At 43.8% G+C, this 22,872-nt stretch overlaps 2 protein-coding genes and 1 long non-coding RNA gene across 4 annotated transcripts in view; 2 read left to right on the top strand and 1 right to left on the bottom strand.

Annotated features, from left to right (window-relative positions):
- Positions 1-3,546, top strand: part of LOC121627239 — a 33,383-nt gene extending 29,837 nt beyond the window's left edge. The window contains exons 5-6 of the long non-coding RNA XR_006008015.1: positions 2,245-2,388; positions 2,717-3,546. This is a non-coding gene — a long non-coding RNA (uncharacterized LOC121627239). The remainder of the gene's footprint in view (positions 1-2,244; positions 2,389-2,716) is intronic.
- LOC121627235 (peripheral plasma membrane protein CASK-like) overlaps positions 1-22,872 on the bottom strand; it is a 42,984-nt gene that overhangs the window by 16,660 nt on the left and 3,452 nt on the right. For both annotated transcript variants that reach the window (XM_041966024.1, XM_041966025.1), the window contains exons 2-10: positions 13,924-14,036; positions 9,862-9,967; positions 8,743-8,820; positions 8,543-8,615; positions 3,911-4,013; positions 2,867-3,042; positions 2,258-2,380; positions 1,656-1,739; positions 1,329-1,428 (exon numbers count right to left, since the gene is read on the bottom strand). In XM_041966024.1, the coding sequence (XP_041821958.1) occupies positions 1,329-1,428; positions 1,656-1,739; positions 2,258-2,380; positions 2,867-3,042; positions 3,911-4,013; positions 8,543-8,615; positions 8,743-8,820; positions 9,862-9,967; positions 13,924-14,036 (956 nt within the window). The remainder of the gene's footprint in view (positions 1-1,328; positions 1,429-1,655; positions 1,740-2,257; positions 2,381-2,866; positions 3,043-3,910; positions 4,014-8,542; positions 8,616-8,742; positions 8,821-9,861; positions 9,968-13,923; positions 14,037-22,872) is intronic.
- On the top strand, positions 3,591-7,513 carry LOC121627237 (probable G-protein coupled receptor 34). The gene is made up of 2 exons (XM_041966026.1): positions 3,591-5,584; positions 6,029-7,513. Exon 2 carries the CDS (start codon positions 6,058-6,060, stop codon positions 7,339-7,341), a length of 1,284 nt encoding a protein of 427 aa, XP_041821960.1. The 5' UTR covers positions 3,591-5,584; positions 6,029-6,057; the 3' UTR covers positions 7,342-7,513.

The following is a 22,872-nucleotide window of genomic DNA, read 5'->3' as shown; positions in this document are numbered from 1 at the left end:
ACGAAAAGCTCGAGAAATATCAAATATGTGCTATTTCTCAAAAATAATAGTGTGACGGAGACTGTGCTCTGCGCAGTGCTTAAGAAAAGCGTTCGCCACAATTGCGCTGCCGTACAAATATGCATCGTTTGTAGGGACGCCAAAGTGTGTGGCCGTCGCCTTTGTTTTTGGTTTCTTCGTCTCGTCGTATAACCGTCGGAATGTTTGGAATTCATTTTATCCGAGTGCTTCCGCAGCTTCCTGTGGCTGGAATAATGAAGATGCATGTAAACAGAAGATCGTCTATACAGGTCAAGAGAAAGCATTTGGAAGAAAAGCGCACTCGTCGAACCAAATGTGTTTTGGATTCGACGGGTGGGGAGAGGGATACGTACTTTCAGCAGCTAGCAGTCCTACAGACAGCACGGTAGAAGAAAAACAACACCAAAGAAAGAGAGGCTGAGATTAGAGGACGTTTACATCAACTATGAGGTTGGGTTTACGCCTCACACTGAGAGGGAAAAAAAGGCCATAAAACAAACAGTTAGAGAGCTGGCAGGAGGAGGAGGCGTGAGGGCAGGTGGGAAAGAAAAGGAGGCAGAGGAGAAATGCAGGAAAGAGGAGCAACACACAGAGAAAATCAGCAATAGCAGAAAAGCCTGTCAATCGTCTGCCAACGTGCTGCGACCTAGCCTGTGACCTGCAATGTGTCTGCTTTACGTAAACCTTGTAGACCATTGGTCACCTGGAAGCGTGACTCCGGAAGAAAACGTGTACGTGTCACTTTGACTTTATCTGGCTGCGGTGGCTACGCCTAAACCCGGGCGGACTGTGTGAGGAGCTTAACTAGTTGCGGCCGCCGCTCGTTTACGTCTGTTTCTGACCGATGATGTTTACGTTTAGGCCCGTAACTATTGACAGATGCGGCCTGCCGTCTTCTTATCGAAGGAAGTGAAAGTCGGTGGCCGAGACGGGGAAGTGAGGCCGTTGGGCAACGTCTGTCTTCGTCCAAACGGAGGAAGTTCCACGCAGATGGTTGGAGATGGCATCGAGACGCTAGAATAGAAAAAAGCTGCCGTATTGCTGTGTCTCGTCTTTGACCTTTCGTGACCCAGATGGCCCGTTGTGAACTAGATCTCGAGGTAGGTGTCGGTCTAGACGTGAACTACAGAGTTACTGGACCGCAACGCCGTTTGATTCTACGTGACGCAATTATATTGTCGTTTAGCTTCTACTATCCAACCGTTAGGTGTGTTTTCACTTCATCCTACCTGCGCGCACTATTGACTTCATCTCTCCGTTCTCAGTGTCCTGACCGTAGCGGGATAGTGCTCTGTTGCGTGAGTTACCTGAGGAAGTGGGGTCATCTGAGAAGTCGTGAAGCTCCTCTGGGGGATCGCCGTAGTATGAATTAAACTTGTGGCTGGAAACAGCAGCCAGCACTGCACCCTGGGACACAGAGTAGGGATAACGCAGCTGTTATATAAAGTCTCAGTGTGTATAAGTGGGCTTTGGACTGTCTGTGAGGCCTAAAGAGGACAGGCCTGTTGACAATGTTAGAAAACATTTGACAAGACATTGATCTGGCTCTGACATCTGAAGCAGCTGCACGCGCTTCCTCCAAACTTATCGCACTGACATCGTATTTGGAACTTTAGCATTAGCGTCACGCTGACCTTCAGCTTCCTCCTGGCGTTGAACTTCCTCAGCTGCTCCACTGTTTCGGGCAGGTGGATCTTGTAAGCGTACCTATCCCTCTCCTGCACACACAGCAAAACACACAGACGTCCATGTGAACGTAAGTAGAAACTAGAAACACAACAGTGAGTATGAAAGCGCATTCTCGCATATGTGCACACGGATACACACACACACGCTTGCGCACACTTGCGCACACACTCACTCACACATACACACTAGAGCAGTCACAGAACGGATGTGAAAGCGAAGCTGTGGTTCAAAGCAGAAGGAAGTGTTTTTGAGTCAGCATCAGTCAGGCCTGTGGCTAAAAGGTTACTTTGACTTATCAAAGCTCATTTCATTCAAACACCAAATCCACATCACTCTCCACTTTTTGGCTTTTAAAGATTACACAAGGTCTCAAAAGTGAAAGTTTACTGACTATAACCTGCAAAAGTCTGCTCTATTTACAGTGACAGCTCTGAACCGGGAGTACATTTATGACAAGCGGTTGTGTGTCAACTAAATACTCTGACAAAAAGTAAGTTGAGGGTGTGTGTGTGTGTCTGTCTGTCTGTGTGACAGAGAGAGATCTTGCCTTCAGCCAAGGGTGGTTGAGGGCCTCGTACACGGTGATTCTCTCAGCAGGGTCCAGCATCAGCATGCGTCTCACTAGATCCTTGGCGCTCTCCGAGATGTGGGCCCACTGGCGCGGGTTCATCTGGACAGGTGCGTGCACAAACACGCGTGCATGACAAGAAAAACACAAACACACTTTCAGAAGATGTGGAACAGTGGCAGCCAACATCATTTATTTTATGATCGATGGTCTAGAAATTTTTGGACAGAAGGTCCCTGTAAGATTTTTTTTCTAATTCAATTTTGGGAATTTAGCTGTAGCTTTTTTTGTCGGCAGCAGCATTAGCAGCTTGTTGGTGTCGTCTGTCAACCTGCCTGACGTGACTGCGTCTGCCATAGATTTGCGCATCGAGCGGGAAATTCATACTCCTTTATCCAAGTATCTTTTGCCGACGCTTGCTTTTCTTTTTTTCAACAGGTTCAAATACATTAACGCTGGCGAGCAGGTGTGCTCCGTTCCTTCAGAGCTCCTCCGTAAGTCGCATCGACAAAGAGGAGCTCACTGTTGGACCGGCTCTGGTGCCGTGATGAACTTGTTCATCGTATACTCTGGTAGATTGGCTCCTACCTTGTATTTCCCCTTAATGATGGCCTCAAACAAACGCTCTTTGGTGCCGTAGAAAGGAAGGCAGCCAGACAGGAGGATAAAGAGGATGACTCCGCATCCCCACACGTCCACAGGTTTGCCGTATGGCTCCCTCTTGACAACCTCTGGGGCCATGAAGTGGGGGGTACCGACTCGACCTGAGGAGAGTGGGCAGAGAGGCGATTTGAACAGTCCTTCGCTACTTGGACTAACTGACAGATTTTGGGGGATTCTTGCAGGATTGTTCAGTCTCGAAAATGTCTGAAAATGGTGAAAAGATATAAAGTTAGGCTGACATGTAACAGAGAAAAAAATATTAAATGTTTTGATCTGAGAAGCTTATTTTCTTTATGTGGGTTCTATTTTTCCTCACATGGCTTAAACAATCAAATGACTTCTGGGAACCAAAATATTACACTAAAGATTAGGGAAAATAGAAAGAAATCTTGTCAACTTCATCATGAACTGTGGAAAATCCTACTCATTCAGTTTGTGCTGCTTAGGGCTGCAAAGCCCTGGATCTCCATCTTCCACTGGGAGAAAGGCACAACCTAGACACCCAGGGGCCAATGCAGGATGCTCATTTCTATCTCCTTTGCCATTATGTACAAATGGTCAATAGGCCATTCTTGCCACTATTTGAGAGTGACGTGAATGGGCAGACAGGAAGTAGGGAGGGGGGGGGGGGGCTTTATGATATGCGAGACACTTGCTGGCTGGAATCAAACGGACAAATTTTCCTGTCTGATATACTGCTCATCTCCTTATCACGGTCACAGGTTTTCTCAATCAAAGCCAAAGGATCCATATTTGCTCATAACATATTGGACATTGAAATAAGCAAGCTCATCTTAAATAAACAGAATGATTAAGCAGTGATCAAAAGTCCTGTTCAATTTCTATCCTTGAACTCACTGTCAGGTTCTTTCAGTGTGTGTGTGTGTGTGTGTGTGTGTATGTGTGTGCGTGAGTGAGTGTTTTCTCAGTCTCTCGAAGCAGAGGTGAAACAAAGCTTCTGTACCGTACCTCCGGCTACTAAACCAGACTCTCCCAGCTGGATTGCCACTCCGAAACCTCCCAGCTTGACTGGAGCAGAATTCTCCTTTGACGCCAACAGCACGCAGTGAGGCTGCGGAGGAAAAACGGAGACGGGTCAAACAGTGGATTAAATATATTTCTGGTCGGTATATTTTAACATCTTCCATGGGGGGCCGTCCTCGTGAGCCTTCAACTACGTTCGCTTATTGAACTGTACCGGGCACTGTGCAAAATCTATTCTCCAACAAGTGTGACACGAAGGGAAAACATTTCTTTGCTAGATGCAGGAACTGTGCACACTGATGCTTTGCTCTCGCTGTGCAACAGTGCAGAATCCCATATGCTGGTTTGTTCACCTCGGTTTCACAATGACAAGCCAACTCAAAGAACGACAACCACAATTTCATGATGATGCCGATAGAGGCAGGAAACAAGTATATATGGGATAAAAAGCGTTTTGTGAGATGCTTTGAGATCAGAATGATTCTGGTTTTCAGAGAGCACGTATTCATTGCAACGCACATTAGAACTGTTTTTTTCGGCAAATTGCTTTCGAGGGAGTGCTGTAAAAATTGAATTTAATTGAAAACTACAAGACAAGTTAGAAAGAAAGATGCTGTTGGTCACAGCCTTAGTTTTTGATCATATCAGCTCATTTGAACAGACACTTTCCAAACACTTCAATGACTCAACAACACAAGAACAACAAATCTTTACTGGTACAATTGGTAACAATACAATGGCATCTGTCAGGTCAGCAAAAACCTCCAGCACACATTTCAAACTGAGCTGATATTTCGAGCAAAGCCTCAGAGTGCAGTTTCAAAGACAAACTGCGGCCTCGGACCGCCGGTCGTGCTGAAAAACAAGCTTGCCACGCTGTCATCCACACTGAAATACAGCCAACGAGCTCCACGGCAGATAAATGTCACTGATCTGTGCGTGACATTTTACAAACGCCCCAGCTCCCTTAAAGGGATAAATTCAATTTTAATTTAGTATTTTGGTAAATTGAAGTCCTTTCCTTCTGAACGAGACAGTACAGGGCAATAATGAGTCGAGCTGTGTGACAGATGAAGCTCAGCCACAGCGGTGGGCTCGCTTCCTGTCCTTTTTGTACCTCTCCTAATGGGGAACTTGAGGGGTGTGGAGAATGTCAACCGAGGCGGTGTGGGTTTGCAGACACGCGGTGACGGGGATGGAGAGAGAGAGAGAGAGAGAGAGAGAGAGAGAGAGAGAGAGAGAGAGAAAACGAGAGGCAGAGACGAGGAGAGCGGCAGATGAGGCGGTCGTATCCGTGAGCACAGCAGAGTTAAGAGGGGAAGAAGGATTAAGACAGGGAGGACGAGGACGAAAAAAGGCAGAAGGCGGGCGGAGAGCTGTGAGGAGGACGGGGCTCTCAAAAGGATGTGATAAAAGGACTCTTCAGGATTTATGACCCGTTCAGAGGCTGAGGAGAAAGGTACAGATAGCAACGGAAGAAGTGTTCAAGGACTGCGGTTCTATAATACCGTCTTGCATGTGTACCTCCAGTTTTGAAATGAACTGCAGTTTGATGGAGGAAAAATACACAGCAGACTGTGGCGCTATCACACCTCTCTGCACCATCTCACGCATTTAAATTACACCTGTGCCGAATCTTCTACAGAAGGAATACTGGTGGTAAGTGTTTCCTTTAATCCAAACATGTGTGCGTAGCAGTCACAGAGCCACTTTGCGTGAGTGTTCGCGAACGAACGTGCGCTGCACTCGCACTTCCTGCCGTCATTGTAGTACCGTGGGACTGGAATTTATGTGTTAAATAGGCACCAAAGTTTTAATTTGTCATGACTCCGGCTACCGCCGAAGACCCACGCCGACAGAACTGTTGTTCAGGGGGAAATTTATTTTTACGAGCATTTTCTTTTCACGCAGAGCATGACGTGTGACCTTTAAAACTACAACCCACATATTACTCACCTGTCTGTGCGTTACTCATACAATGTGGAACTGCAGTTTCACAGTGACTACGCTCACATTCTAGCAGGTTAAAATCTGCTTGTTTTTTTACATTTGTTCAGTGACAAACAATGAACTGACCAAACCTCCCCCCCCCATCTTTCCCAGGGCCTTATGGTTGACGACCCTCAGACGCCATGATCGCCTTCTCCACTGCCTCTTCTTTCCCCTCCGCATCGTCCAACTCCTCTCTTCCTATGTCTGCTTCACCCCTGCCCGTTTCCATGTCACCCTCTTTCTCCTTCACCTCTCTTTTCCCTCCCTCCTCTCCTCACTTCGACTCCACCTCTGTCTCTCCGAACCAAAACGTGTGTTCGTTCGATGACGAGGCCCTCCGTCTGCCGCTGGCAGTCCTGTACTCCCTGTTCTTCCTCTTTGGACTCGTGGGTAACCTCTTTGCCCTGTGGGTCTTTGTCTTCCTACATTCCAGCCAAAACTCCGTGCGGGTCTTCCTCATCAACTGTGCTGTGGCTGATTTGGTCCTCCTGGCGTGTCTGCCCTTCAGGATTTTCTACCATGTTAATGGAAACAAGTGGGTGCTGGGATCTGTGGCCTGCAAAATGGTGGGGAACCTGTTTTACATGAACATGTACATCAGCATCACATTGCTGGGGCTCATCAGCTTGGACAGATACTTGAGGTTACAGGGGAAAGGCAGAGCACGCAGAGGCTTGAGCCTGACGCTGTGGGGGCGCAGTCGGCCTTGGAGCTGCTTGGCGTGCGGGGCTCTGTGGGGTTTGTCAGTGGTGGCGCTGGTGCCCATGATCGCCACGGCGGAGGACAGAGAGGACGATGGCAAATGCTTCCAGTACAAGCCGCGTAGCAGCAAAGCCAAAGGGAAAGCCTACTTCAACGCGGTTCTGGTGGTGTTGTTCTGGCTCGTCTTCATCGTGCTGGTGGTCTCCTACGCCAAGATTGCTTCGCGGTTGCTGAGGGTGTCGCGGGACAAGCCGGACCTTCCCAACGCACAGAGATACAAACGGACCGCCAAGAAATCCTTCTTCGTCCTCTTCCTGTTCACCGTCTGCTTCGGGCCCTACCACGCCTTCCGTCCGGTCTACATCCTCACCCAGCTCGACCAAACGGCAACATGTGACTACTTGCAAATGGTGGACCGTACTAATGAGGTGATGCTGTTATTTTCCGCTTTCAACAGCTGTTTAGATCCTGTCATGTACTTTCTGTTATCTGGCTCTGTGCGCAAAACCGCCGTCCAAACGCTCGGACGCCGACTCGGCAACCGGCTTCTCTTCCTAAACGACGCGACGTCAAACAGCTCGACGACAGAGTTCAGACGACCGTCTGTGCCGGTGGCTTTACCCGAAACCCCCTCGGTCACCCCCAGAACGAGCATCTGTGCCATCAACGCCACCCTCCGCCGTACAGGATTGACTGTGCTTCCACCTACTGGCTGTCAGTGACTGCAAAGAATGTAAGCCTGAACACTGGGGAAATACAGATCTGACATTTCCAACATAGGCCTGGACTGGTAGCAAGTTCTCTGTGACACTGAGCAAAACATTTCTACACAGACTTACTTCTTTTGTAAAAAAAAAAAATATAAATAATAATTGTATAAATCTGTTCTTTACCTACTGAACTATTCTCACAGTATTGGCTTCTAAACATCTGTGTCAATCGAGATTATTGTTTCAATTCGACTTTAATGCCTGAATGAGCGACAGACAAAAAAGCAACGTCTGAGGAGATGCACTCCAGTGATGACTTTGATTGCTGCTCTTCTAATAATACATGCCATGAGAATTGCGACAATGTTTCTGAAACAAGTCAAAGCGTATATATTGGCAAGAATGGGTTGAGTGTATCTGTGAATAATGTTAAAACAAGCACATTTTGCCTTCTTTTGTTGAGAGAGAAAAATAAACATTTTGTGGTAAAAATACAATCTTGTCTCTTTGGAAGATAATAGACACACAGACCGACAAAAATATAGACCGACTCGACTCTTTTTGAATAGTCTGCATTGTGTTAAAAGGCACCCAATCTGGCGCTCCGTGCATTTCAAAAAAACGGTGGCAGTAATGCGCAGCCACACAGGCTCGACCCGTCAGCGCACACGGCTATTAGTTCGACACTTCAAACCGGACCGCGTTGATCCCTCTGGGGGCTGTTTTATCAATAACAGCCTGGTTTGGGACTGCTCCATCTGCTCTGGTGGTTTTTGTGGCCTGCGTTACAGCGCTAATCCTGCTGGAATTGCTGGTTGGAGCTAATCTGACTATAAGAACTCTTAAAGTGCTGGCCTCGCAGTAAACGTGCGACCCGGCGTGATTTGCAAATCAGAGGGTGCGGAGGTGCTTCAACTGAAAATATGTTAGCGCAAAATGCTGCACAATACTTAGAAATTAGTACAAAGAGCAGAGGTCGCTGACAGTGTTTTCCTGGTGGAATGCCTTTAGCCTCTATCCACTCACAAACAGTATAGATAACCATCTGCTTCGAGTTGAACAAACGCACACGAGAGATGGCATAACAAAAAAAAAAACAATTCTATTGTGCTTGTTAAGACAAAGGTGAACAACACCATTAACTGCTGTCAGTCAAGTGACATGTTTGCTGGTTTCATTGGCTTAGTATGGGCACAAGCGGGACAGATCTCACCTTTACATCACGATGAATCACATTGTTGTCGTGGCAGTACCGAAGCGCCTCCAAAATCTGCCTCATGTAGTGGCTGCGTGGACACAAAGGTGAAACGGATGAAGGGAACGTCATTTAGGGCGTTCGCACATTGTTGGTTATTTCGAGCTTTGTCAATATTTACAAGGTTCTTCCCACAATTCCCAGACTCTGTGTCCTACCTGGCCACCGCTTCGCTGTACACGAAACCCGCATCTGCTCTCTTCACAATTTCGAAACACAGGTCCGCTCCGTCCATGCTGACGAGAGGCAAAGAAAGAGGAAGTAGAAGTTGGGGTTATAGATAGCACTTTACACAAGAGCAGATGAACTAGCAACTCTCAAAATAGTATTTCCAATGGAGAGCAGAAATCTGCGTCCATCTGGGAGCTATTTTATGACCTGCTGTCACTGGCAGAAACACAGAGGCACGGCATTTTCATTTTGTCACTTTTCAGCCAGAACAATCCCAGGTGAAGCTTTCAGAAGGATACGAGATTAAGTACGAGTTTACAACATGAAATCCACACAGAGGAAATAAAATTAACAGGGCGAGTTGATTATGGCATGTACAGTTACAGTAAAGGAGCGGGGAGAAGCGGAGAGCCGTTTCTCCGGTGACTTCTGTGGATTTCATATTGAACGCTGATGATTTACATCACATGAACACGAACTGTCTCTCATTTCAGCACTTGCCAATCAATCAATTGAGCTCATACTAAAAAATGCACTGCTGGGTATAAATAAAGAGCTTTAAATATATATATCCCAATGTTTCTTATCTTTTTTTGATGTTGATATATCATACAAAAATCTCTTTATTAATTCCTCTCCAACAAAACAGAACCAAATATACCATGAACATTTGATATTTTACCCAGGCATAGATCTTAAGATGTACGCCGCTGTAAACCAAAAGGAAACTCGTGTCGACTTTCTGAGCCTTACAGCCTCACTCGCCGTCAGGGCCCCTATCTAATCAGTCGGTAACTGCTAAAATGAGGAAGCTGATAATGTCGGTGATAAAGTGTGACATTAGCAGCGACAACCATCTGCCAACTGTTGCTAAATTTAGTCTGTGGCTGTTAGGTTTGTCCATTTTCCAGCAACTTCAGCCAGTAACCACATGCTACATGCCATATATTGTTTTACTTTTGAAAAAACATGTGGATGTGGCACTGATCAGCAGCTGTGGCGGTGGATAAGACAGGTGTTTCCTGCCCTGGTAAGACCAAGTAAAGGATAAAAAAAGCAAAGCCTAAAATGGTGTGAAATGCAGAGAGTGTGCAGCACAGACTTACAATTCAAAGACCATGTAGAGCATGCCATCAGAGCTGTAGGTCTCCAGCAGCTCCACGATGTGAGGGTGCTTCAGCATGTGGCAGATACTGGCCTCCCGCTTCAGATCTGGCAGGTAGAAATTAGTCAGAAGGTGTGGTGAGATACTGTTCTCATGCAACAATAGGCATTCCGACGTGATGGTCGTTCTGCTACAGTTTGGGAGAAAAGATGATCATTCAGTTTTATCTGAATTGTTTGAAATGATTCAGGTCAATCCCCATCTTTTCACACCCACTGTTAACCAGTTTTGTTCACCGGTAGTATTAACAGTAACTGCAATTTTAAGATATGGCTGCAATGCGGCCGTGCTTTTGTTGCGGTGACCTTAATCCCCAATTTGGAAATAGACGTGAACCTAATCGTGTGCTGGCTGGCTGAAGAAACTTGCGAACTGAAAGTCACGATTTGTCCAGTGTATGCTGAAACAATGTGATTTATCCCTTTAATTTCTCAGTGCTAATTTCACTGTAATGGTCCTCTGCAGACTCATTCCAGGACTTTATGAAATTAGTGGTATCGGTACTTCTGGTGAACAGATATGGCTTTGTGCCATTTCCCCCCAGGCACAACATGCAGTGGTATGAACAGAAAAAGAAGAAGGCTGTCCTGTTGTTCTACAGCTCAAAAAGATTTCATGAAGATGATGTTGTGGTACAAAATAGTGTTAGAGACATAACAACTGCTGACCAAAGGCACCCACAACAGGAGTGGTTTAATCTAAATTTTAGCTTTATTTTGTTGTTATCTGGACTTGAACATTCAATGTGCTATGATGAGAATGCATTGTACAAAGAATAATCCATAATTTAGAAGACATCAGATGACCTTTGGGTGAGAAAGACAGACAGCTACTCTGCCCAGATGCTCGTTTGCGCTTGGCCGGTGCTTTCTTAAATCATTTGGTGTCTCTCTGTGACGAGTTAAGCAGATGAAAAGCAGAGAGGACGTGCCTGGCACGCCGCCCTCGTCCTATGGGGCCTCGACGGACCTGCCTCGCCTCAGCTTCACCGCCAGAGGGAGATAGAGAGCCTCTAATTTACAGACACAAGGGTTTCCATTCTGTATTGATACTGAGCAAACAAGATGACTTTTTTCACATGTTGTTTTAACACTTGAAGAACATTTTAATTGCACATACAAATGCACATCTGGCTTGCACTCATCCCCTCTCATTATCACCACCACGGGTCCACACTGCAAATACAAATAGGACATGACGCTGTGGCCTTCCTCGTCTTTTGACCACCTCGTTATAGAAAACAAAACAGATGGAAAAACGCTACCGTCCTCTCTCTTTACAGAAAAGGAAATGCACAATATTGAACGGGGTGACCGTCAACTGTCGAGACAAGCTGTAAGATACAGTTGCAGCCTGCGGAGGCAGGCTGACAGACATAATGTGCTGTTGTTGAGCTCCTCGCTCCATAAAAACCTCATTTACACACTCTGCTCCCCATCTGCAAGTCTACTGATCTTTCTGCATGCGTGTGTGTGCGTGCGCGCTCATTGTGTCGTGACAGACCAGTATCATTATGCAACAGAGAGAAATGATGCTCTGTCCCCACTACAGAGCCCCCATTCTACTGTTCCTTTGCTTTCATTATGTCTCTCCTCTCCTCTTTACGCTCCTCCTCGGCCCGTCTCGTCGAGTATCTATTCTTTAACTTAACAATGCCGCCCAGTGTCGGCGTGGTAACGAGGAAACCGCTCGGACAGAGGGAGGGAGCCAGAGAGGCCTGGAACGGCCTGAATGAAATCAATGCGATTCGCTGGGCCTATTCCAAACCAGTTCTTACATGCAAGGTTTTGTGATGCTATGTTAAATAATTTCAATCCATTTGGAGGAAAATGCCTTTCCGTTTGCATCTGATGTACTCCTCGTAGCTGAGAGGAATCGCAGCCTCGGTCGCGCACTGGTGTTAGTTTGTAAGGGGTATTCATGGATTACATTTCCAATATGTTCATGACCTCAATTTACAATACACATCTAGCTAACAATAGTGCAAATTGCTGTGTTGCATTCTTCTCGGAATACCCGTAAAGCTTGGATGTTCATTGAGGACGCTCGCCAGTTCGCTCCCTGTATTCATCTTTATTAATTTCTACAAATCCACACGCTCGCTCATTCTGCTTTTGTCCGTTACTCCCAAACTCTTAATTACACCGTTAGTCATTTGTACGTCCGACTCCCTCATGTGCTCACACGCAGATGTAGCTGTGAATGTTTGTTACACAGCTTGTAGCAGCAGCCGTCTCCTTTTCCTTTTCACTCACATTTATGCTGACGCAGAGTCTTTCTTAATAAGCTAAGGTATGTGGTCTCAGGAAACCACTTTCCAAATCTGGCTGCACTCCAGTTCTCTATCTTGACAGTTTGAGTGCCCCCTTGCCTCTTTCCTCTCCTGTGACTTTTTAAAATGTCAGAAATGAGGGTGTCTGAAACCTAAATTCTTCTGGCCTTCGGTGAAACTTTTACTGTGTTTCTTTCGCTCTTTCCGGTGCCATTTAGACGTGCGGGAATACTCGATATTTAGGATAGTCAATGTTAGTGCCATTTCAGTTAGTGCCACATGAAAAGATGTTATGAAAAATAAGTATTGTCAGAAAGTTTGCTGCTGTGGTGAACATCTTTCATTGTCTCTTAACAACCATATTTCCGTAGCTAAAACGCTGCCAGAAAAAGAGAGACATTTCTTTCTGTAGACACATGTACACATGGATGCAGCAGTAACAGTTCTACACAATGAATTATTGTATATAAAATGTCACAACAATGCTCATTACATATGGTCCTTGGAACCATTCAATTCCAATAAAGTGCCAAATAACTAATTTGTCAACAATGACATGAAACAAATTAGAATAGCACTGAGCAATGATCTGTTGCTCTTTACAAATCAAGGCTTGATAGTCTAACAATGGCACAGCCGTCAGGGCTGAAAAATAAATGGTTAAAATTGAAAATCAAATCGTGACCTTAACAAAAAAGGTCAAAGCAAATCATGGATTTGGAGAAATGTGACACCCATACGCATTCTGATCATCACATATACCGTGGACAAGCTGTAGTTTACCAGTTTCTGTGCGACTGACCACAGGGGTGATGCGACCTGGAAGAGACCGTGGAGACCGACGACATGATGCCAAATCATTGTACGTTTTCAAGGTAAGAAAAAACCTTCAGGTTTGTTCTAATTTTCAGGAAAATAAATTTAGTCTCAAGATAATAATCACATACTCATAACCCAAATTATCTGGGACACTGACTTTGTTTGGGGAAACACTGGTGTAAATCTCTGCGTCTGTGTTTCTCCTCCCCTGGGTCATTTCCTTGTCTTGCTGTTATTGGCTATCAGGCTAATCTCTGACTGGGCCATCACAGATGGCACATTGTGAACGCCAACATTAACACCAACACGCACACCCATGAACGCACACACACACACTTTGCCTCTCTTTCTCTCTCTCTCTCTCTCTCTCAGACACACACGCAGACCTCAGCATGACGAAGCACAAAAACACATGGTGAGACATGGCATGCTTCAATATCTCACGCATACTCCCCACCATAATGTAACCAAGACACATATGCGCACGCACAGACACGCGCACAGAAATGATGTTCCAACACATTATTCATTTGGGTGCTGCTTGTGTGACATCATGCCTCATTTATTTGTGTGCAAGAATGCCATTGTACACTCAGTGTGTGTGCCTAGCTGTTTGATGTCTGAGCCAAACAGTATTTGCAGACTATTCCCAACATTTGTTTTAACCCACAAGGAGAACAAGGTGGGTGGGTTTGCATTAGAGCACAGAAAATGACTCACAAGTTCATTCAACTTTTTAAAGATGTAAGTCTTTCTGTTTAAAATAGTAATTCTCTGTGACTGACAACATCCGCGACAACTATCCTCTCTTGTCCTGATTCCATTAACCCCACCCATCTGGTGCCACAAGTGCACGAAAACAAACACTAAGATTTAAGCCACAGTCTGAACCAGGCCTGCTACATTTCTCACCTTCTGTGCTGAGTCCAGGGCTGGAGGTGAAGCTGGCCACATCGACGATCTTCACGGCAAACTGCTGGCCCGTGTCCCTGTTGATGCAGCGCCTCACCACGCTGAAGGGACCCCTGCAACACACACACACAAATGCTGAGATAGTTATAGACACCGACAGAAAATGCAGACAAATCTAAAACTTGTTTCTTTTTCACATTCAAACAGAGGAAGAGCCGTGGATTCAGCTGGCACTTACCCGAAATACATGTACACACGCAACCACACACACACACACACCAGCCCAGTGCAATGGGCAGACACACAACCATTTTTGAGAATATGCATCGTAGCCTCTGCGCTTGTGCCAGTGGGAATTATAGAGCAGTGGTGTGCAGCACAGCTGTAAAAGCTAAAATAAAAAGCTTTATTATAGAGACCTGAGCAAGGGTGGCCTCCCCTAAAAGGTTTATTTCTGGGCAAATGAGGTGGCAGACATTGTAAGGTTGTGTTTCCTAATATAACTGCGATGAGACTAACATACGGAAGCTATAAGCTATGTTTTCCTGTCCTTTGTCCAATAGGACACAAGTAATTCTCTAGATTTTGTATCAAAAGGCAAACAAAGTCGTCCCATTGTGAAATAATCCAGCCGTTAGCTACACTAAAGGTCTGTGTGGCACATTTGAGATTTCTAGTAGAAGTTTTCTATTGTATTTCTGACAACTCCATTTCCAATAAAGTTGGAACACCATGTAAACAATGTAATGTAGATAACATTATTAATGTAAATCTGATGTGAATTAAAACATTATGTGAAAACACTTGAAATCCCACTCTCTTTTTCACACATCTTTCAAAAACACTCAATTGTAAGTTCTTTGCAATTTTACGTTGAGAAACATTATTCTCAATTTGTTGCAATATTTGCCAGCACAGTCTGTCACAGAGTGATGAACCCCTCCCAGTCTCTCTGGGAGGCTCTTTTCAGACCCAATTGTGTTACGAACCTGTTGCCAGTTCACCTAATTAACTGTGAGCTGTTCCACCAGGTGTTTTCTTTGAGACTTTCACAGCTTTTCCAGTCTTTTGGTGCCACTGTCGCAGCTTTTTTGAAAAGTGTTGCTGGCATCATAATCCAAATGACAATGAAATTTTTAAAACACAATGACATTTCTCCATTTCAACATCTGATATGTTGACTCTGTGCTATTTCCCCATTCAATATGGGATTTCAGTGTTTTCCTCATCATCACATTGCTTTTATTTAGATTTTACATCGCGTCCAAACTTCCCAGAAATGAACAGACCTTTTTGAAACACCGCACAGAACGTGAAACATTATTAGACAACTGAAACAACACAGTTCAATATCTTGACTGGGATATTAACATCTGTAATCCCATAAAGCAAAATATACCGCATGATGTGATCTTATTGGATGTATTTTCTCAAAACACTGTGGGTCAAGATGAATAAATACAGCATATAAGAACAAACAGCAACATGATATATGACTTCTTTATTGATGTGGTTGGAAGTTGGATCTGTGCTCTGATTAACAGTTTCCTTGTTCTTGTAAGTTTTAATATGAAGTATGACTTATGGGACTTACATTTCTCCATAGTTCAAACTATGTCAAGGTGCCAGAAATGTAGTTTCAATTTCTTGGTTGGGAATAAGAGGTTGATCAAATAATCTGTATTCATTGGGTAAATTCAAGCAGTACGGGGTCATTCCCTGAGTATCAGCTATTGTATTGTCTCAAGTGTTTCCCATACATACAGTTTTTGAGGGTGAGGAACTCTAACAGATTTGCCACCACCCAAAAAGTCATTTCCGTTGTGTCTGACAGTGTCTGATCTTTCTTTTGGAAATCTGTCTGGAAATGTGTGAGTATTTATACACAGCCTGTCAGGACTGTGCAGAAATATGTAACATAGATTGGGAACATGACTTTTCTAATTTCCTATCAGAAGTCAGGCTGTAACAGCTGCAGTTTTGTAGTGGGCTGTGAAGTGTTGGATGTCAGACCACAAATTATACACAAATTATATTTCAACTTCTAGCTGAGAGTATTGTCCAGTGTCCAAAAGTCCACCCAAAACCCTGCAATACTTACAATTACAGCTTCAACGAACAATACTTTTTATTTTTTCTATTAATGAATCATGTAAAAGTACTGACATATGCTTTTCACGTAATAAACATATACACTACTAACCAGATATTCTTTATTGTTCTTTTCACTGTCTGTTCATTCATGGATCAAATAGTCACTCAATTGATTACAAGACTACTTTTAAAAGAACATATTCATTTATTATATACCACTATGGGCCTCCTCACATGAACACACAGGTCAAGGCATTGTTGAAACTCTAATACCTTTCATTTCAATAGTCTCACAGATGTATATGGTAATTCTTTGTCATTATGCCAAAGCATGAGACTAAATCAGTAACAAAGTGGTGGGAACAGGCACAGAAAACTGAGACATTTGCACAGATTGTGTCTCCTCCCAGCCCACCAAGACTTACACTCTCTCACACTCACACACACACACAGCTGTCTCAACATCTCCAAAGTCTACACTCCTCAGAGGCGGCACCAATGCTACTGGAGACACACGCATATGCAAACAGAAAAAACACACACACACACACACACACACACACACACACACACACACACACACACACACAAAGTGGTGGATTAACACGGGCCGGTTTAACTGAACTAGCAAATAAACTTGACTGATAATGTCAGTGTCAAATCAACAGTAAAAGCGATCCAGTTTAAGCGTCTGTATGTTGTGATTATGGGAGCCGCAGCTAATTTGCTCTCACATTTGTCTCCAACATCTGCTGCAATGATTAACCCATACAAACAAACACGGCCAGCGTGTGCGTGCTCGGTGCCGAGAGAACCGTAAAATGTGACGGTCTTCCCTTCAGAGTCGGCAGGGATCCTGCTGCTGATCTGACAACCCCGCTGACCTTTGCCCTCCTGAAATGATGCGCTGTAGCAGCTGTGTTTCCTATTAAAACCAGAGCCTCAGAGGTGTGGGGTGCCTCTTGAATGCACGATGGAACCCCATTCCAGCCTTAAAAGAGCTTCAGATCTGTGCTTGACTGGTGAAGGTTTGGGAGAGGTAAGTCAGAGGCTGCAACCACAGGGAAACAAATGATGCAGTAAGGGTAAGGCCATCTTGGCACTGATCTAATGTGTGTCAATAAAACTCATTACCGCCATTAAGCAATGAGGTGGGGTTGGGTGAACCTGCCAGATTTTATGCATCAGCCCCATTTGTAATCTTGACTGTCAATTCAAGGGAGCTGCATGGAGAATCAATTCCCAAACGGGGGTTGTTTCTACAACAGTTGTGTATTGCAAGTGAAAGGGGGTTGGGGCCGCTATTTAATTTAATAAATTAGATTGCAATTCATCTCATCATCTGGAATAAAAAAAAAACTAAATGACCATTCAGCCGTGTACAGTAGCTATTATAGAGGCAATATAAGAGAGTGAGAGAGAGAGAGTGAGAGAGAGCGAGAGAGAGAGAGAGAGCGCCTGAGTGTGAGGAAGTGGAGAGGCCGCATTCTGTACTGACATCACCGCAGCTGTGCTGAGTGGGCTCATACAAAACGCCCACACATGGCTCACATCCGACAGCGGCAGTCATCAAACATTAGCCCAAAGTGGCAATCTTTACCGACTGCTCCTTGGCTCATTTCTACTCTCTGCTCTGTGGCAATCAAAGACTGGATGTTAGGTGCATTTTTAACATCCAGGCTGGCTACGAGCCAAATTTCCTCTCAGGTTTTCTCTCTCCCCAGCAGGGACACATCTGTAGCTGCAGAGTCAACATCACCAGTACTGCTCTCCTGAGAGAAACCATCTTTGCTTAAAGCAGCATTTTGCTCTTTAGCTGTGGCAAGCAGCTAGCATAATTCACTTGGTTAGTCTGTCCCTTGTTAGTGTGTGTGTGTGTGTGTGTGTGTGTGTGTGTGTGTGTGTGTGTGTGTGTGTGTGTGTGTGTGTGTGTGTGTGTGTCTGCGTGTTGGGGTGAGGGCTTGAACAGCTGTACAGTCCCCCTCATGGAAACATATTTTCTATGATTTTCTGCTGTTCCTGGGTTCAGCTCGTTAATCGGTTGCAGATGACGTCGTTGTTTCGGATGAAAAAGAACAAAAATGAAGCTAAAATGGTTGGACAAATATATTTTGGTGGCTGTTAATGTACCTGGGGGCCGGCCTAAGTTCAGTCTAAACACTGTCATGTGTTTGAGAGAGAGTGAGAGAGAGAGAGAGAGAGAGAGAGTGAGAGCAGGGCTCACAGCTCCAAAAATCCTTATCAATCATTAATATGTGGCAAGCAGTGTTTATGGACAGCCACAAATGCATAAATGTATGACAAACCCTGTGATATAATTTTATAGACCTTTAAAAATAGCTGAGCTATTGGTGATGCTTATAGATACACAGAGGTGGCGAGTGTCTATTCAGAAATGTGTGCAGAGGCATGTGCTTTGAAAGAGAAGACAATTACATAAAAACTGATTCAAACAGAAGGCTTCTCGGGTAAGTGTTGTTTGCCCTGCTGCCCAAACCGAGCTCAAGTGCAAAGCTGCTAATTTAACAAGTTCAGCAAAGTTCAGTGCTGTTTAACGGTAGTCTGTGAATCTCTAAGCAACAATAATCTAGAGTGCTTCCTTATGCAAATTAGAGAAACAACCCTTTGAATATTAGCAGGGAAATTAGTATTCTGCGTTGCGAGCTGAGATTTAGAGCAGAGATACCCTCCGGAGGGTCTAAAGCTTTGGAAGAAAATCCTTGCCTCTACATAAGCCGGAAAGGGATCCAGGTTCGTCTGCAAGAGAGCTTCAACTTTACACCAACCATTCACAACTATTGATCTGCTGTGTGTGGGCAGCTCAAAGCAGCATATTCTGTGCTTGGAGAGGAAAGTTCAAAAGAAAAATAGAAGAAATGCTTTTGTGAAAGACAACTATTTAGATTACTATACTGTATACAGTGTGCAAGTCTACACAGCACCACAAGCTGGCACAGGTATCACTGTCAACACATTTTACTGTTAAAGTCAAAGACAGCCTGAAAACAACATTACTTTTAAATGACACAAACATTAGTCCCTCCTGACATCTTCCTCTACAGAACAGATGGGAAGATGACACATTCAATAATGTGATACTTTATTGATCCCAGCAGGAGACCAGTGTCGTGCTTCAGGACACTTCATCCGAGTGGATGTTTGCCAAGCTGGGGGCTTGAACCTTTAGCTTTCCATCAATCCCATTTATATAAATGAGGGCATAGTATACTGGAAAGATATCTTCACATTCAGTCCAAAAAAATGTAAACACGAGCTCTGGCCAAATCACTGCAGAGATGATTTTATACGAGTCTGACTAAACAAAACCTCCACATAATAATGCTTCACTAAGACAGGATTTGCTGCTTGCAATTTAAAGGGTTTGCTTTACACTATATACAGGTTTACCTAATAGGTAACTCAGCGCAGAATCATCCCCATGAGTTGTGGTTAGTTACATGTATTAGCTCAGGGTCAATTAAACAATTACTTAAAAAAATGCCACACATTCCCCAGTTTGAGCTTCTCCAATGTGAGGATTTGCAGCTTGCTTTTCCTTGCCGTAAATTCAATATCTTTCGGTTTTGAACTGTTGGTTGACCAACAAAAAGGGTTTTGAAGACGAGAGCTTGGTTTTGGGAAATTATGATGCCTGTATTTTGCTATTTTCTGACTTTTTACTGGGGCTGTGCCGTCATTTTTTCTTTACATTGGAAGTTTGGAATCAGGTTTTCTAACGGAGCTTCAAATGTCTGTGATCATGTTTTATAACATTATCACCCCCAAAAAACATTTAAATCCTCGAGCAAAATCCTCAATTTGAATAAAGTGATTCATGGGATTATAGGGATTTTGATTACATCAACTTTCTTCAATGACTATAACTCTTCAGTTTGGTCAACATAAATACACGTAGGTGGCAGACTAATCCAATAAAGGCATAAAATAATGATGAAATAATAATCTTACCCCGAGGCTTATTCATGCCCTGTTAATACAGGTGAGTGCCCCTCTTTGTATTCAGCAAAAAGGAGAGCAAACATTTGCTGTTTGAAAGGCTACGTGGCAACAAATGGATTGTGGCAGAAGATTTCCTTCCATAAAAATAACTGAATGAATTCTTATAATGACGACATCGACAACAATCCAACGCAGACACAATCTAATTCTACAATTAGTCTAACTCTGATGATATGAGTGTAGCCTAATCTTTACAGACATACTGGATTTACATAAAACACGTTCCCATCCCATGTCGTCAAATACATACACCACTTTGTCACACTGCTCGTCATCTCGTGTGAGACGCGCAAAGCCTCCCTGCCAAAAAAACCTTTCCAACACGTGGTTCCTGCGGTGCAATGCTCGGTATTTGGTTCAGTTTAGGCACCGGAGCTACTTGGTTAGATTTGGATTTTGGAAATTTACACGGATGAGTTTCCATTTGAGTTTGTTAAAAGCCCTGTGTGTCTCATTCAGACGCCAAGGGTATCCTGTATGTCTGAATGAGATGCCGAGGGGCGTGACAAAACGTTGGTATTTGACGACCTGGGAATGAAACCAGGCTGTTTAAACAGAATGAATAATAAAAATAACAAAACCGTGTTGATAAAAATTTAAATGCTGACATTGTAAAAGAAGCCATGAAGCTTCTAACTATTTGGTACAGCTCTACTTTTTACAGACTAAAAGGACTCATTGATTAAGATCTGAAAATGCACTGATGAAATTGGAGTATTACTCTTCACACTGCTGACTGCAAATTACATCAGACTTGAAATAAGTTCACAAGATACTGTGACAAGAAGATGCTGACACACATCTAAAAAATCAGTGAACACAATGAGGGCAAAATCAAGCTGAAATGGGAATATTAGACATGTTCCTGTACAACTGTGTTTTATCTATTATGCTGGTTATACCAGAAAAATAGATACAGCACAGTTCATGCTGATTAAAAAAAAAATAAAAAAAATTGTCCTTCCTGCAGCAAAGCACTTTGTGTCAGATTTCTTTCTAAAGATCGCATCTGTCTGGGGAGGAACTTTCATTAAACCATTAAAAACTATGAAACAATCAATGAAAATTTGAGATTTAAATGCATTGCAGACCTAAATGTACAGGCAATTTAATTAACCAACCCAGAATAAGCCAGAGGACTGATCACTTCATTGGTTTAGACTGAGTTGCACATCCCAATATTCTTGGCTCTAATGAGCACCCCAGGGCTGAAATAAAGAGCGCTGTGACTCCAGTAGTGCTTCTCAACAACCAAAGTCCTATTCAAACAGAATCATTACAGACAAAAATGCATTAAATTGCTTCAACGCTTTGCCAACACTTCAACTAGAGCTGAAATCTCAAAAACAGGCCTGTGGTCACTGCATTTTGTTCACATCACATCATCATCACATATTTACTATGTAAACTACAAATAAATGAGCACATAATGAGCACGGCCTGCACTGCCTACGCCTGCTCAATAGCTCGTGTCATCTTTCACCAGAGTTAATCCAGTCTGAAGTCGAATTGACACCTGACCTGTCTGATCTTCCTCTATTGAAAAAAGGCTAGCATAACCACAGGGGACGTGAATGAACATTTACATGCATGAGCTGTAAAATCAGACGGTCCACGTGCCTCTTTAAAGCAACGCTACATAGACATATGCAGCTCTTGCTGTTGCCATGCAACTATAAGCCCAGACGAAATCAGGGGTCCGACTTGCTAAAAGTCAAATACTTTGGACTTTTTGTTCTTTGGCTCTCAGTTCTGAAACCTTGATAAGCTCTCGGTGATGCCAGCAATGCAAAATCACATCTTTCCAATGAAAATGGTCAGAAGAAGGCGGCACTGAAAGGGGAGGATCCCGGTGGACAATGAGCCCATCTTGGTGCTTCTGCATGCATTCACACGGTGCCATGAGCACAATGCAAACTCAAAGTTCTACGCTATAACCGAGTGCAGATACATCTTGAAAAAGCTCATCTGAATGCAACTACAAGGAAAACAAGGTCAAGGGATACTGCGAATACAAAGTCCATGACTTCAAACAACAATTAAAGTACTAACAGTACACACTTTCAGTAGAAATTATCCTAAACATGGTTCTCTTCACAATCCCAGTTGAGAGGAGATGATTACTGGACAGCATCCCAAACGCTCTCAATCCCACCCAGCCAGGCCGCTCCTCTCCGACACAAGCGGATCAGGGACAATAATAGACGACTTCTCTCAGCAACAATAGAAGCCTGAAGGAGGGACGGACTGGATAATAGGGTTTATGTCCAAGTTTGAAAGGAACCGAGGTCTAAGGTCAGCAAAAGACACGCAAGTATCCAATAGCACCGAGTTCATCCAATAATGCAACAAATTAATCACCGTGACAGCTCTTACGTTGTATGGCAGGAGGTAAACTAATTACATTAAACTTACTGGGATCAGTTCATTTCACCCACTCTCAATAATAGTGCCTTTCAATTAGTGTACCCTTATCAGACACTATTGATGAAATGCTCATCTCAGTGCCAGGTTGTTCAATAAATACATAAATCACCTACTAGTTTTACAAGTCTCAGATTTTGCCAGAAATACTTAGTCAAAAAAAACCTCCTGAATTTAATTTAAGCTGGAAGACGATGAAAAAACAAAGTAATGAAAGCCTAGAGGAGGTCTTCATGGACACAGCATTGCCAATCCATTTAACCAAATGAACAGCCAAATTATCATCCTGCCTTCAATCCATTTTATGTGAAGATAAATCTGGCTGTCCTTCTCATGTGCCAAAATGGCCTTGCTTCTGTTACAAAACATACTTCTGCTAAAACGTAGGAGCAGGAATATCCTCTAACCAAA

Source organism: Chelmon rostratus, chromosome 24 (assembly GCF_017976325.1).
Source record: "Chelmon rostratus isolate fCheRos1 chromosome 24, fCheRos1.pri, whole genome shotgun sequence".
Classification (NCBI taxonomy): Eukaryota; Metazoa; Chordata; class Actinopteri; order Chaetodontiformes; family Chaetodontidae; genus Chelmon; species Chelmon rostratus.
The sequence above is the reverse complement of the archived record's forward strand: the minus strand, read 5'-3'. Positions and strand labels throughout refer to the sequence as shown.